Below are 12,953 nucleotides of genomic sequence, written 5' to 3' on the forward strand. Positions count from 1 at the left end.
ACAGATACCAACTAATAGTCCAGATCTGCCCTCTTACTCTCACACAAATTATCTTCAGAAACAGCAAACCTGAGCCCAGTGGCTGGGAGGTTTTCACACCGTTTGTGGTATCAGAACACACTCATGCAGGTCAACAAGGAAAGAAATGGATGGGGCTGGGGGCTGCCAAAGCCCAAGCCCTCTTAGTTACACACTAGGATTTGCATTTCCTGGAAATTTAGTCTGTTTTATGTAAATAAGCTGTTTAAGACAAATTAATATTTTCAAGGAAATGTTGCTCTGGTGTTGAGACTCTTTAGCTAGAAGTTTCTATCCTCTTATCCTGTGACAACAAAGGCCCAGTTGGACTGGTTATTAGCAGAATCTTAGGAATCACCCATTCAATTCAAAGCCATTTTCAGAAACCAGACACAGTAAAATTTGCCCTTGGGTTTTGATAGCTGTGTCTAACTTGTAAAACACCTGCCATAGAATTCAGAGAATGTAACTTTCTGCTAAATTTTTTATATAATTTTAAAAATTAAGATAATGTATGTATTACTTTCTGACTTAGGTAACATGCTTCTAGAAATTTTTCTTCCAAGGCAAAGCAAAAAACATGGTGTAGTTAGAGAAGCAAGTGTTCACATAATGCATGCATTAAATGTTTAATAAAATATTTTATATAAGATTACTATAATTTACTTGTGCAAAGCCTGAGATGATCAGGATTAGTAGATTGAAACCACAGCAGAGAGAAAGACATGAAAATGCTCTGGAGTGTTAAAAAAGCAATACAAATATAAGTGATGAAAACAGTAATTACACAGCCACAAAAAAATCAACACATCAGATTCTCTGATCAATCAAAGAAAGCACATTTCACTCTCTGAAATACGGGGCCGGTACTGTCCTATTTTGCTCTGGCAATGAGAACACTGCTATATTTCAGATTAACATTTTAAGTGGAAAGAATGACAGAAAGCTGTCTTCCCAGCAAAGTAAGAGTGATCTAGTGTAGCCTAGGACAATTTAACAATGCATTTACTTAGATATTCCCCTCTGATATGACAAAAAGTACAACAAAAAGTCTCCACATCTTCTAATTATTTTTATTTTGTTTACAAAAGGAAATTAATGATAAATGCAGGATTTTCTTTCAACACAGACTATTCCATCAAAGAGCAGATGAAGAAGATGTAGTAATTGCAGCAGCGGCGGTAATAGTCACGGAGGGTTTACCAGGCACCGTCCCAAGCACCTTCCTGCCAGCAACTAAGCAAGCTTGTCCTCCCTCCCTGACCCCATCCCACCTTCCATATGCCATCTCCCTCCTATCGACTCAGAGTGTGAGTCCGAGTGGCTAAGCTGCCCAAACAACACGACACCCTGTGAGAAGCGGCGGTGAGTAGGCCAGGGTTGAAACAGACCCCTCCCCTCTGCCTTTGAGTAAAACGTATTTAAACATAGAGCAAAGAATGGTAGAAGGAGTGAATGGAAGAGAAGTCTGAAGACCTGGGTATCAGACCAGGCCCTCCTACCAACTTGCCAACATTTAATCCTCTGAGGAGCAGTAGTGTCTCCAAGGGTAAACTGACTAGGATAGATGAGCTCTGGGGTCCTTTCCAAAACTAGAATTAGATGATTACAAGCCTTGAACTTGATAAGGAAAGAAGGCTCTATATATCTATAAACAATACCTTTTGTCCATTCCACCTAATTCCTCCCTCTCCCTTATAAGTACATTATTTACACCAGGCTCCCTTGATGCTATTTTCATTTCAATTAGCAAGAAATTGTTAATGAAAAAAAGGTTTGTGGTCTAAAATCAATTTCACTATTGATTTCAGTGAAGTGTTTAGTGACTTATTCTTCTTTACGAAAAGGAGATGAAAATCTTTAACTATGGTTATTAATGTTTTAAAAGAACTCTTAAGACCCACTATGACCACAAGAATCTTTCCCTGTCCCCATCTTAGGATGAAAATTTCCTGGAGGAAAAGGAGAAAAAGAAAACATGATAAAATGAGCAAAAAAGAATCATTTATCTGTGCATCATTCATATTTTGCAAAAGGAGCTTATGCTGAGGATGAGGAACTTGCTTTCTAAAGGATCGTGTGCAAATCCCAGTACGCACTAGGCTGTGATGTTAACTGTGTAGGATGCTCATTACCCAAGGAGGAGTTTCAGATCATGGAGACCCAGACATGCCATTCTTGACATCACAGTAAAGGACTCTGATACAGAAACACAGTCTTGAGACAGGTTTAAAGTTACAAAGCATACTCAGTATTTCATCTATGTCTTCTTCCTATAACTGCAAACCCTTTGTCACCTCTCTTTAGTCCCAGATTCCATTTTGATCTTTCAAATTGAGATGCCCTCATTTGTAGTCATTGAAAATTAGTTCTCTCTTTGCCAAATTTTCTTAATCCAAATTCCTATAGAAAAACTACATAAGAGGGTGCCTGGGTGGCTCAGTTGGTTAAGCGACTGCCTTCGGCTCAGGTCATGATCCTGGAGTCCCGGGATCCAGTCCCACATCGGGCTCCCTGCTCAGCTGGGGGTCTGCTTCTCCCTCTGACCCTCTTCCCTCTCGTGCTCTCTGTCTCTCATTCTCTCTCTCAAATAAATAAATAAATAAATAAATCTTTAGAAAAGAAAAACTACATAACAATATAGAAGGGAATAGCTAAGCATAACTGATGCCTTTATCTTTTTTTGTTCATCCCAGCAAATAAAATAAATTCCTTATAACTACGTATTAAAAACTAAGGTCTACGGGGGCGCCTGGGTGGCTCAGTTTTAAGTGTCTGCCTTCAGCTCAGGTCATGATCCCAGTCCTGGGATCGAGCCGAGCCCCGCATCAGGCTTCCTGCTCAGCAGGAAGCCTTCTTCTCCCTCTCCCACTCCCCCTGCTTGTGTTCCCTCTCTCGCTGTCTCTCTCTCTCTCTGTCAAATAAATAAATAAAATCTTTAAAAAAAAATTAAAAAAAAAAAAAACTAGGATCTATGGCCATTTTAATCTCTCCTACTAACACAATGCAAATCTGTATTGTAGAAAAAACAATGTAGCATTTTTTGAATGATGATATAGAAGGTCTGTAAACCTAAAAATATTCTAGACATATTCTAGAAGGTTCACTCCAGACTTACATTATTATATGGTCCAGCCTAGAAGAGCTGGGATTCCCTGATGCCATCAAAAATCTAGACTGGGATATTCTAACATTAGGGACTAAGAATGAATTAAACTACTGCCAAATATACAGAATTTGTTGTTGTGGCCAAAAATAGTCAAACTAATGGTAGGAAGCAAAGCAAAGCCCTGTTGTTTTCTGACCCAAAACCAAAAACTGGCTCTACGGGTTATATCTCCCCAATACTGGTTTTTTTTTTTTTTTTTAAAGATTTTATTTATTTACTTGAGAGAGAGAGAATGAGAGAGCACATGAGAGGGGGGAGGGTCAGAGGGAGAAGCGGGCTCCCCGCCGAGCAGGGAGCCCAATGCGGGACTCCAGGATCATGACCTGAGCCGAAGGCAGTCGCTTAACTGACTGAGCCACCCAGGTGCCCTATATCTCCCCAATATTAACAATGGCATCCAGCACTGTATCTGTAGCTTAAATTCTTTCAGAATCTTAATATTTGCTTAAAACCTTTACTAGTCTTTTTGGCACACACTTCTGTTCCCCCCGGCCCCCCATCGGTGCTACTTCAGAAAACTCCTCCAGTTCTCTCTGCACAGTGCACCTGGCCCAAGCAGCCCTGAACTCCCCCAGCACATCCTGTCCTCTTGGTCCCAAGGACAGAGGTCCTCCTGCTCTGGAGGGCAGCCCCGCAGGCCAGGGGGCACAACACTCTGTTCTCAAGTGTCACACACGGCACTGCAAACTAGGCACAATTACCTCTGGACTGATTATTGCAAAAACCACTCGTACCACAGGTGCACCAGGCCAGTTCTAAACTCCGTCTGTGTTTGGGTGACAAGTAAGGCTTGACAAAGGGAAAAAAACAGGAATAAAAAATGCGGACTCAAATTTTTAATAAGAAAGGCTTGTTTCTCCCTGTCCAAAATAATTTCTATTAGTAAAGAGAATTACTTTTTTCCATTTAATGGGACTACTTACAAAAATGTGACTTTCCTAAAATCATCTTAATAGATCATTCTCTAGTTACAAATTCTGAAATACTCAAATTCTCACACAAACAGGTCCACTTTCTTTGCCATGAGCATTTCTGCTCTGTATACATATTTTACTTTTGAAAGGACATCCTTTCGTAGTTCTTCCTTTCTCAGGAATTTATAGCTACCGAATTTCTTTCTCTAACCTAAAGCTGTGTGATGTGCTTCATAGAAACAAGAAGAAAAATTTACAAGATCATGATTTAAGCCTATAGTTCAAATCTGGGGAAAAAAAAAGAAACAGCTAAACTTACAGCTAAACTTTCTATGCTAAGTATAGAAAATGAAATGTGGGCAAAGGAATGATAAAATTCATCATACTTGGGTATAGTGAATCCCTATGAACTCAGAAATAGGGGGAAATGAGAAACATACTTCCAGTACAAGGAACAATAGATATGAGTTGATTAACTAGGAGAATAGAGATTTAGAAAATGAGGTACCGCTGCCAGTTATTTAGAGGCAACAACTCAATGGTAGATTAAAAACGCAGGATTATGGAATAAAGTAGATACTTCTCAAATCACTGTACTCAAATGGCTACCTTACTAACTTTTTACTTTTCGTAGATCTCTTCTTACTAATACGTGGAAAAGTATTTTCTTACTTTTAGCGGCTGGGAGAGCCCAGACTTTCTGACATGTGCTGTTTCAATAAGTTTCTGAGCAGGTTTCTTAAGAGAATATAGTAAGAAGGCCAAGGCGGCCCCTATCTTACCTCCATGATGGGGTTGGAGGCCAAGACCTTTTCCTCAACATTGGCTTCACTGGCAGAACCACTCACAGTTGCAAAGTATCGCATGGCATACTTAGCTGAGACTGTTTTTCCTGCCCCAGACTCTCCACTTACGATGATGGACTGATTTCGTTCATCTCTGTAAAACAAAGAAGAGTAACTAACAGTGCTGCCCACTCCTGAATGTGACAACCATTCTTTCTTCTGTGTTCTCATCAGTGAGCCATGGTGAATTTCTTCTGGTTCATACATGCAGCAATGTGGGAAGGAACATAAGAATGATATTTCCTATAAAAATAACTACTTAAAAACTAGCAATGAACAGAGATGGAGAAGATGATATCAAGCATCAAATTAGACAGCGTCACATCTAAGGATGAATCTGTAATAGAGGGTCTCTGAATTTTTTTGTGTACAGATCTCGAACACATTATTCAATTTCTAGATAATAATTCTGGTATATTACAGTGCTGTTGTCAACACCTCAGAAGAGAAAGCAGCACAGCAAGGGAATTTGAAAGACAATCCTATTTAATTAAAATTAGAAATTGTCGGGGTGCCTGGGGGGCTCAGTCGTTGGGCAACTGCCTTTGGCTCAGGTCATGATCCCGGGGTCCTGGGATCGAGCCCCGCATCGGGCTCCCTGCTCGGCGGGAAGCCTGCTTCTCCCTCTCCCACTACCCCCTGCTTGTGTTCCCTCTCTCGCTGTGTTTCTCTCTGTCAAATAAATACATAAAATCTTAAAAGAAGAAAATTAGAAATTGTCTAGAAGTTAAAAGTCCAAAAAGTCATGTCTTCCACAAACTGAAAGATACTGAAAGTATCTTCCTTAGCGGAGAAGAAATAGGTCATTTACTTGTTGGCTGACGTGTTCAAATATGTCAGAACTCAAAGACTATCTACTATTCCATCTCTAATTCATTCACACAATGACTCAAAAACTCTAAATGATACACCTGTTCACAAGATTATCATTTCTTTGAGGATTAAGACCTAAATCATGTTTATCTTTAATATCCAGCACCTAGTGCAGAGCCTGACACATCACAAATGCTCAATAAATGTGTATTGCTTACAAGTAAACAGAACTTCAGTGAGCAACCTAGCCTAAGAATAAATCTGCTTTTTTTTTTAAAGATTTTATTTACTTATTTGAGAGAGAGAGATCACTAGAGAGAAAGAGCAAGCACAAGTGGGGGGGCAGAGGGAGAGGGAGAAGCAGGCTCCCCGCTTGAAAAATACAGTAGGAGTAGAACAACCTGTTCCTGACACCCTGACTCTCATATTGTGGGGAAAATCAGGAAGACCTGGGTGACACACTAAAGAATGTTTAAATTTTATAGTACAGGCTTTCATATAATCCTTGTTTTTATGAAACATCATTGAGTCTCATACTCACCATCTCATTTTCTTTTTATTTGAATTTCTAGACAGAACTGGACACACCCATTGCCTCTGTTCATTCATAGCTGACTAAAACATAAATCATCTAATAAAACAGTTCTCATTGTGGTGCCAGTGTCCTTTCTTTTAGTCGTTTAAAATGTCTTCAGAATTCACCTTTTTCTATACATTCATTAATCAAGGTACAGTTATCAACAGTTTTTGGGTTGTCTTCTACAATATGATTAGAAAAATGATCTCTTCCCAATTCCTGCATGATCAGTTGTCAACACCCCTTGTGTGACAGAAGTCCTTCCAGCAGCAAACGAGGTGGGGAGGCTTCCACTAGTCTGGTGAAAATATTAATGGGAACTGCTATTTAAACTGTACTGTATTTGAAAGGCTATTTCAAGCCTTAATATCAAAATGTTTTATCAAAAAGTCTAAAAATTCATATATCTCTTTCCTATAATATAGGGAAGAAGAAAAATATTAAAGGCAATAAGATCAAGGCTTGTTCAAATGAATCAGAAATTTGTACAACTATGTACATATGTACACTGACATCAAGCACATGCCATATACATTTTCTTTTCCAGGATTTAGGATCCTGGATCCATACGATCAATGGTTTTTAAATTTTTTAAAGGACTTTATTATTCTTTTTATATTTCCCTGACTTTTTGGCAGAGTCCTCCCTTTTTTCCCAAGCTTAGTAGACCATTCCAATATATAAATAAGCACCACTCTTCCATCATATAAAAGCTCCTCTGAATCAAGGCTTTAATCCTAGATTTGTCATTTACCAGCTACACAGCTTTGAGCAATTGCAAGACCTCTCTGGTTCACAGCTTTTTCATCCTTAAGATTAAATAGTACCCAAAGTCCTTCTCAAATTCTAAAGTACTATAATCTAAAAGTCTAACTCTGGAGTTGTTTTTCAGATATTGGATGAACTATAACTTGCAATCTAAGCCAGGGTAAACTCTTGGGACCAAAGACAATTGGAAAAGGATAGGCCTACAGATACTCAGATGGTCTTGAGTGGCCACATTTAAAATGGGGAACATTTCTTCTCTGGAGGATCCCTGAATTTGAGATGACCAAAATCAGTAAAGGGCTACGAAGAGTAAAAATGTAAAATAATCAATTCACCTGCTTTTAAATTAAATGCAGGAAGTATTAAAGTACCTTTATAAAATAGGTACAATAAAGTCTTTAAAGTGTTTTTCAGTTCTATGTGGCTATAGGAAGAAATGCCAAAAAGAGAAAATAAGAGCAGAGATACGTAGAAATGGGAAGCCAAGCAAAGAAAGAGATGAGAGAAGGGTAACAGATAATAAAGACACATGAAAGGAAAAACAAGAAGGGTATGATAGAGATGAGGAGAAAACAGACAAAAACATCAGGGATAAAATTTTATGGTTCACACTTGCTTATCCCATACACAAAAATAAACCCAAAATGGATTAAAGAACTAAATGTGAGACCTGAAACCATAAAATTCCTAGAAGAAAACATAGGCAATAATCCCTTTGACATCAGCCGTAAAAACATTTTTCTAGATATGTCTCCTTTGGCAGGGGAAACAAAAGCAAAATTAAACTATTTTTATTTATCAAAATAAAAAGCTTTTACACAACAAAACAAAAAAGACAACCAACTGAATGAAGTGATTTGCAAATGATATATCCAATAAGGAGTTAATATCGAAACTATTTAAAGAACTTACACAACTCAACACCAAAGAACCCCAAATAATCCAATTTAAAAATGGGCAGAATCCATGAGTAGAGATTTTTTCAAAGAAGATATTCAGATGGTCAACAGACACATGAAAAAAAAGATGCTTATCATCACTCATGATCAGGGAAATGTAAATTAAAACTATAATGAGGCATCATCTCATACCTGTCAGAATGGCTAAAATCGAAACCACAAGAAATAAGTGTTGGCAAGGATGTGGAGGAAAAGGAACACTTGTGCACTGTTAGTGTGAATCTGAGCTGGTGCAGCCACTGTGGAAAACAGTATGGAGGTTCCTCAAAAAGTTAAAAATAGAATTACCCTATGATCCAGTAATTCCACTACTGGGTATTTAGCCAAAGAAAATGAAAACACTAATTTGAAGAGAAAGAGAGAGAGAGGGAGAGAGGGAGATTCACTCCTATGTTTACTGTAGCATTATTTACAATAGCCAAGATATGGAAGCAACCCAAATGTCCATCCACAGATGAATGAATAAAGATGTGGTATATATACACAATGGAATGTTACTCAGCCATAAAAAAGAATGAGATCTTGCCATTTGTAACAACATGGATGGACCTAGAAGGCATAATGCTAAGTGAAATAAGTCAATCAGAGAAAGACAAATACCATGATTTCATTCACAGGTGCAATTTAAGAAACAATAAATGAACAAAGGAAAAAAACAAACAGAAAAACAGACTTTTTTTTTAAGATTTTATTTATTTATTTGACAGAGACACAGTGAGAGAGGGAACACAAGTCGGGGAGTGGGAGAGGGAGAAGCAGGCTTCCCGCTGAGCGGGGAGGCCAATGCAGGGCTCAATCTCAGGACCTCCGGATCACGACCCGAGCCGAAGGCAGACGCTTAACGACTGAGCCACCCAGGCCCCCAGACTTTTAAATACAGATAACAAACTGGTGGTTACCAAGGGGGAAGTGGGTGGGGGGATGGGTGAAATAAGTGAAGGGGATTAAGAGTACACTTATCGTGATGAGCAATGAGTAATGTATAGAATTGTTGAGTCATTTTATTGTAAACCTAAAACTAATCTAACACTGTATGTTAATTATACTTGAAATAAAAAAATAAAAATTTTTAAAAATTTTATGGTTCAAGGTGAATACCAGAGTCTACCCTCTTCTATTCATTGGAGCTGTGAGCTTTATATGGTTACATATATGTAAATAATAATTTATTGTTCTTTGAAATTTTGCTTATCTGATCAGCCAGCATTTATAACCTTTCAAGTGTTCTTGTCCGTACATTACAAGAAAGTTTTTTCTATTTTGGGGATGTAGATATCACTTCAAAAGCCTGATAAAACCACATTAAAGAACAGAAATTCTCCACTCTTCATCAAGGACAGACCAATCTGGACAGTCTTAAGGACACATGAAACAAAGATTTATGATTTCTGGTTTGGCCAATTCTCTCAAGGACCTCCACAGTAATCCTAAATACCTGGGTACTGGGTGCCTTTGGAGGTAAGCTCTTCTGACCTGTTTTATCAATGTTGATTCCAGAGGCTCTAATATGAACTAAAAGCCTCACCTAAAAATACTGCTTCGTTCATTTATTTAACAAACATGTAATGAGCAGTCACAATGTGCCAATCATTTTATGCACATAAAAGACTCTGGGGTCATAGCCTATTGAGAGAGATTCCAAGTACAGTTAAAATGGAGTGAAGTGATTGCTTCACTCCATTTTAAAAAGGAGGTCTACCCAGGATACTACCCAGGATGGAATTGGTAGGATACGTGAGGAGGCGATGTCAGGAAATGCTTTCTTGAAAAGGTGATGCTTTCATTGACTTTTACATGATGATTAGGCAAAAACTAGATGTATGGGAAGAATGCAATGGGAATGAAACTATGTAGAGGTGACTGAAACCTCAGGAAAAGGTTTCAAGAACAGAATATTCAAGAACAGAATATCCACTCTGGGTTGATGAAAGACAGGAGTTATACTTTAGTCCATTTTCCTTTTTTGGTCCTCAGTACTTCTATCTATTCAGTCTATCTGTATCTATTTGGTCTGTCCAGCCCTTTCTTATATCTACTCAGTTTTCACTTTGCATCAGGCATATTCTTTTATAGATTTTCCTTCTGAACTGTACCCTTTAAAAAATGTAATCTCGGGGCACCTGGGTGGCTCAGTCAGTGAAGCGCCTGCCTTTAGTTCAGGTCATGATCCCAGGGTCCTGGGATCGAGCCCTGCATCGGGCTCCCTGCTCAGCGGGGAGCCTGCTTCTCCCTCTGCCGCTCCCCCTGCTTATGCTCTCTCTTTCTCTCTGTCAAATAAATAAATAAAATCTTAAAAAAAGTAAAAAATAAAAAAATAAAAAATGTAATCTCTCTAGTTCATCATGGTCATACTGAATACTATTCATATCTTCTAAGACCATCAGCTTATTCTCTGCAAATTTAATGAGCATACTTTTCATTCACATCCTGATCATTCATGACTAAACTAAGTAAAGCCAACCTCAGACCTGACTCATGCAGAACACAATTTAATCTTTCCACCCACGTTGATATTGACTCTCTGATAACCACTGGGTGTTGCCGTTTACCTTGGTTAAGTGTACAAGCCCCTACATCTAATTTTTAGCTTATAAGTGAACATGTTTGCATGAAACAAAATCTAGAGTTTTACTTTTTTGCAGGCAATCAACCTAATTGTTTCTCCCTTGTTAAAAAGAGAAAATATTAAGTTCATGTGATATAAGGCTTTCTTCCAGAGCCTTGTTTTTACTGTGATGACTTAAAAATATGGCTTCCCTTGAGACTCTAATCCCTCTCTCTCTTGTTAAGAGGTGTTAAGTTTTTCTACACCATTATCACTCATCAAAATCAGCTGCTATGCTCTGTGTTTTCATGATTTCCGCTTTTGATCAATCTCAAGATTTTTTTTTAGTTTTTATTTTAATTTCAGTTAGTTAACACAGTGTTATATTAGTTGCAGCTGTACGATATAGTGATTCAACAATTCCATACATCACCTGGTGCTCATCACAAGTGCACTTCTTCATCCCCAGCACCTATTTCACCCAACCCCCCCACCCACCTCCCCTCTGGTAACCATCCGTTTGTTCTCTATAGTTAAAGAGTCTGTTTCTTGCTTTGTCTGTCTTTCTGTCTCTCTCTTATTTTTTTCCCTTTGCCTGTTTGTTTTGTTTCTTAAATTCCACATATGAGTGAAAGCATATGGCGATTGTCTTTCTCTGGTTTATTTCGCTTAGCATTAGACTCTCTAGCTCACCATTCAAGAAGAAAAGATTTAAATTCTAAAGTTGACATTAGACAATTAGTTCACAATGACAATACTTAGTATTATTTTTGAAGTTAAATATTTCCTATTAAAAAATGTGCAGACTGGTGAAAGCTGTGCTTTAGAGAGGCAGAGAGACTATTCAGGAAATGAAAAGAAGTGTTCCCTAGAGATACATGCTAAGGTCATTCAGTTCCTACTGAGGAACCATGCACATGACTATAAGATCCTCTCAGGTCAAACTGACTTCTCTGTTCATTAATATAAAGATGCCATAACAGAAATAACCAGTTACATATGTTTATAACTTTTACAGACTTATATTTAGTATTTTATTCCTTCTACAATCTTATGGGGTAGCTAGTACCCACTAAGTGCCAAATTCATATTTAAAGAATCCTGAAGAGCAATCATATACCAGGCACTGAGGTAGTCTCAAAGAAAAACCTGGGTGGGATCATGGAAAATAAATAAAACTCAGGCAGATAAAGGAGCACAGAGAAGGATATTCTAGACTGAATAAAACGTGCATAAACACAAGTATGCAATGTTAATTTGAAGGAATAGATGTGTTAGAATAGGGGAGCGTAGTTGAAAGTAAGAAAATGAAATGACAAAGAAGAAAAGCTTTGGAGTCTCAAAGTGAGAACCACATATCAGCTCCCAGATGCTATTTATTAGCATGATAGCCTGAACAAGTTATTTTCCTCAGTTTCCTCACCTGTAAAGCAGGGGTGCGATGTCTGCTCCCAGGGATGTAATGAAGATTAGAAGTAACACGCCTGACACCATGCTTATACCCAGCAAGCATCTAAACATGGTAGCTATTAATGTAAGTTAATCCACCTTTATATATCATACATAAAATTCCTCATCAGGTAGCATATATTACTTCAAGTCTATTTGCATAAATGGGATACTTGGTACCACAGGGCAGCCGAGTCACTGCTGGTAACAGGTGAGATTTTATAATCTATAACAGCCAGCAGGCCAATGAGCTTCAAGACAGTGAATAATTCAGAGACTGGCCAGCCAAATGAAAGAAGGAGCCACCCTCAGAAAAGGCCTGGCAATAAACGGTCAAGAGTAATATACCAGATGACAGGCTAAAGTGGATGAAAAGAGAATGCAGACGTAACACTCCATAATGATGAAGACTATGATGACAGTAACAGCCTATATTTAAATACTTAGCATTTTTAAAATGGTGTATTTTTAAAATCTTTATTGAAGTATAGCTGACCTACAATGTTACGTTAGTTTCAGGTGTACAACATAGTGACTCAATAAGTCTCTATGTTATGCTGTTCAGAGTGCTTTTATGTTTATCTATCTAGTATAATTTTTACCTTTGAAGTAAGCACGACAGGTATTATTTCCTTGTTAGGGAAAATAGTAATATAGAGAGGTTAGATGGCTTATCCAAGGTTAGAGCAGAGCTCTATGAATGACGTCACATACCACATCTCCTGGTTTCCAAGAAGTCTATACCATGTTCCTTCTGCTTTGCTACACCGCTCCTTACCATAGTCTGCTCTCCACTAGGAAGAGCAACATGCTTATTAATTAGTCTCCATGAAACAGAAAGGTAACAAATGTATACCACAGAACACTACAAGTGTCAAGGTAAACCATCCGGTGAA

At 38.1% G+C, this 12,953-nt stretch overlaps 1 protein-coding gene across 4 annotated transcripts in view; it reads right to left on the reverse strand.

The window, feature by feature from the left end:
- The window catches only part of MYO5A (myosin VA), a 192,804-nt gene that overhangs the window by 100,204 nt on the left and 79,647 nt on the right, over positions 1-12,953 (reverse strand). For all 4 annotated transcript variants that reach the window (XM_034994273.1, XM_034994272.1, XM_034994271.1 and 1 more), the window contains exon 5: positions 4,884-5,040. In XM_034994273.1, coding sequence (XP_034850164.1) covers positions 4,884-5,040 — 157 coding nt within the window. The remainder of the gene's footprint in view (positions 1-4,883; positions 5,041-12,953) is intronic.

The sequence above is a fragment of the Mirounga leonina genome, unplaced genomic scaffold (assembly GCF_011800145.1).
Source record: "Mirounga leonina isolate KUSES-001 unplaced genomic scaffold, KU_Mleo_1.0 Mir_91, whole genome shotgun sequence".
Classification (NCBI taxonomy): Eukaryota; Metazoa; Chordata; class Mammalia; order Carnivora; family Phocidae; genus Mirounga; species Mirounga leonina.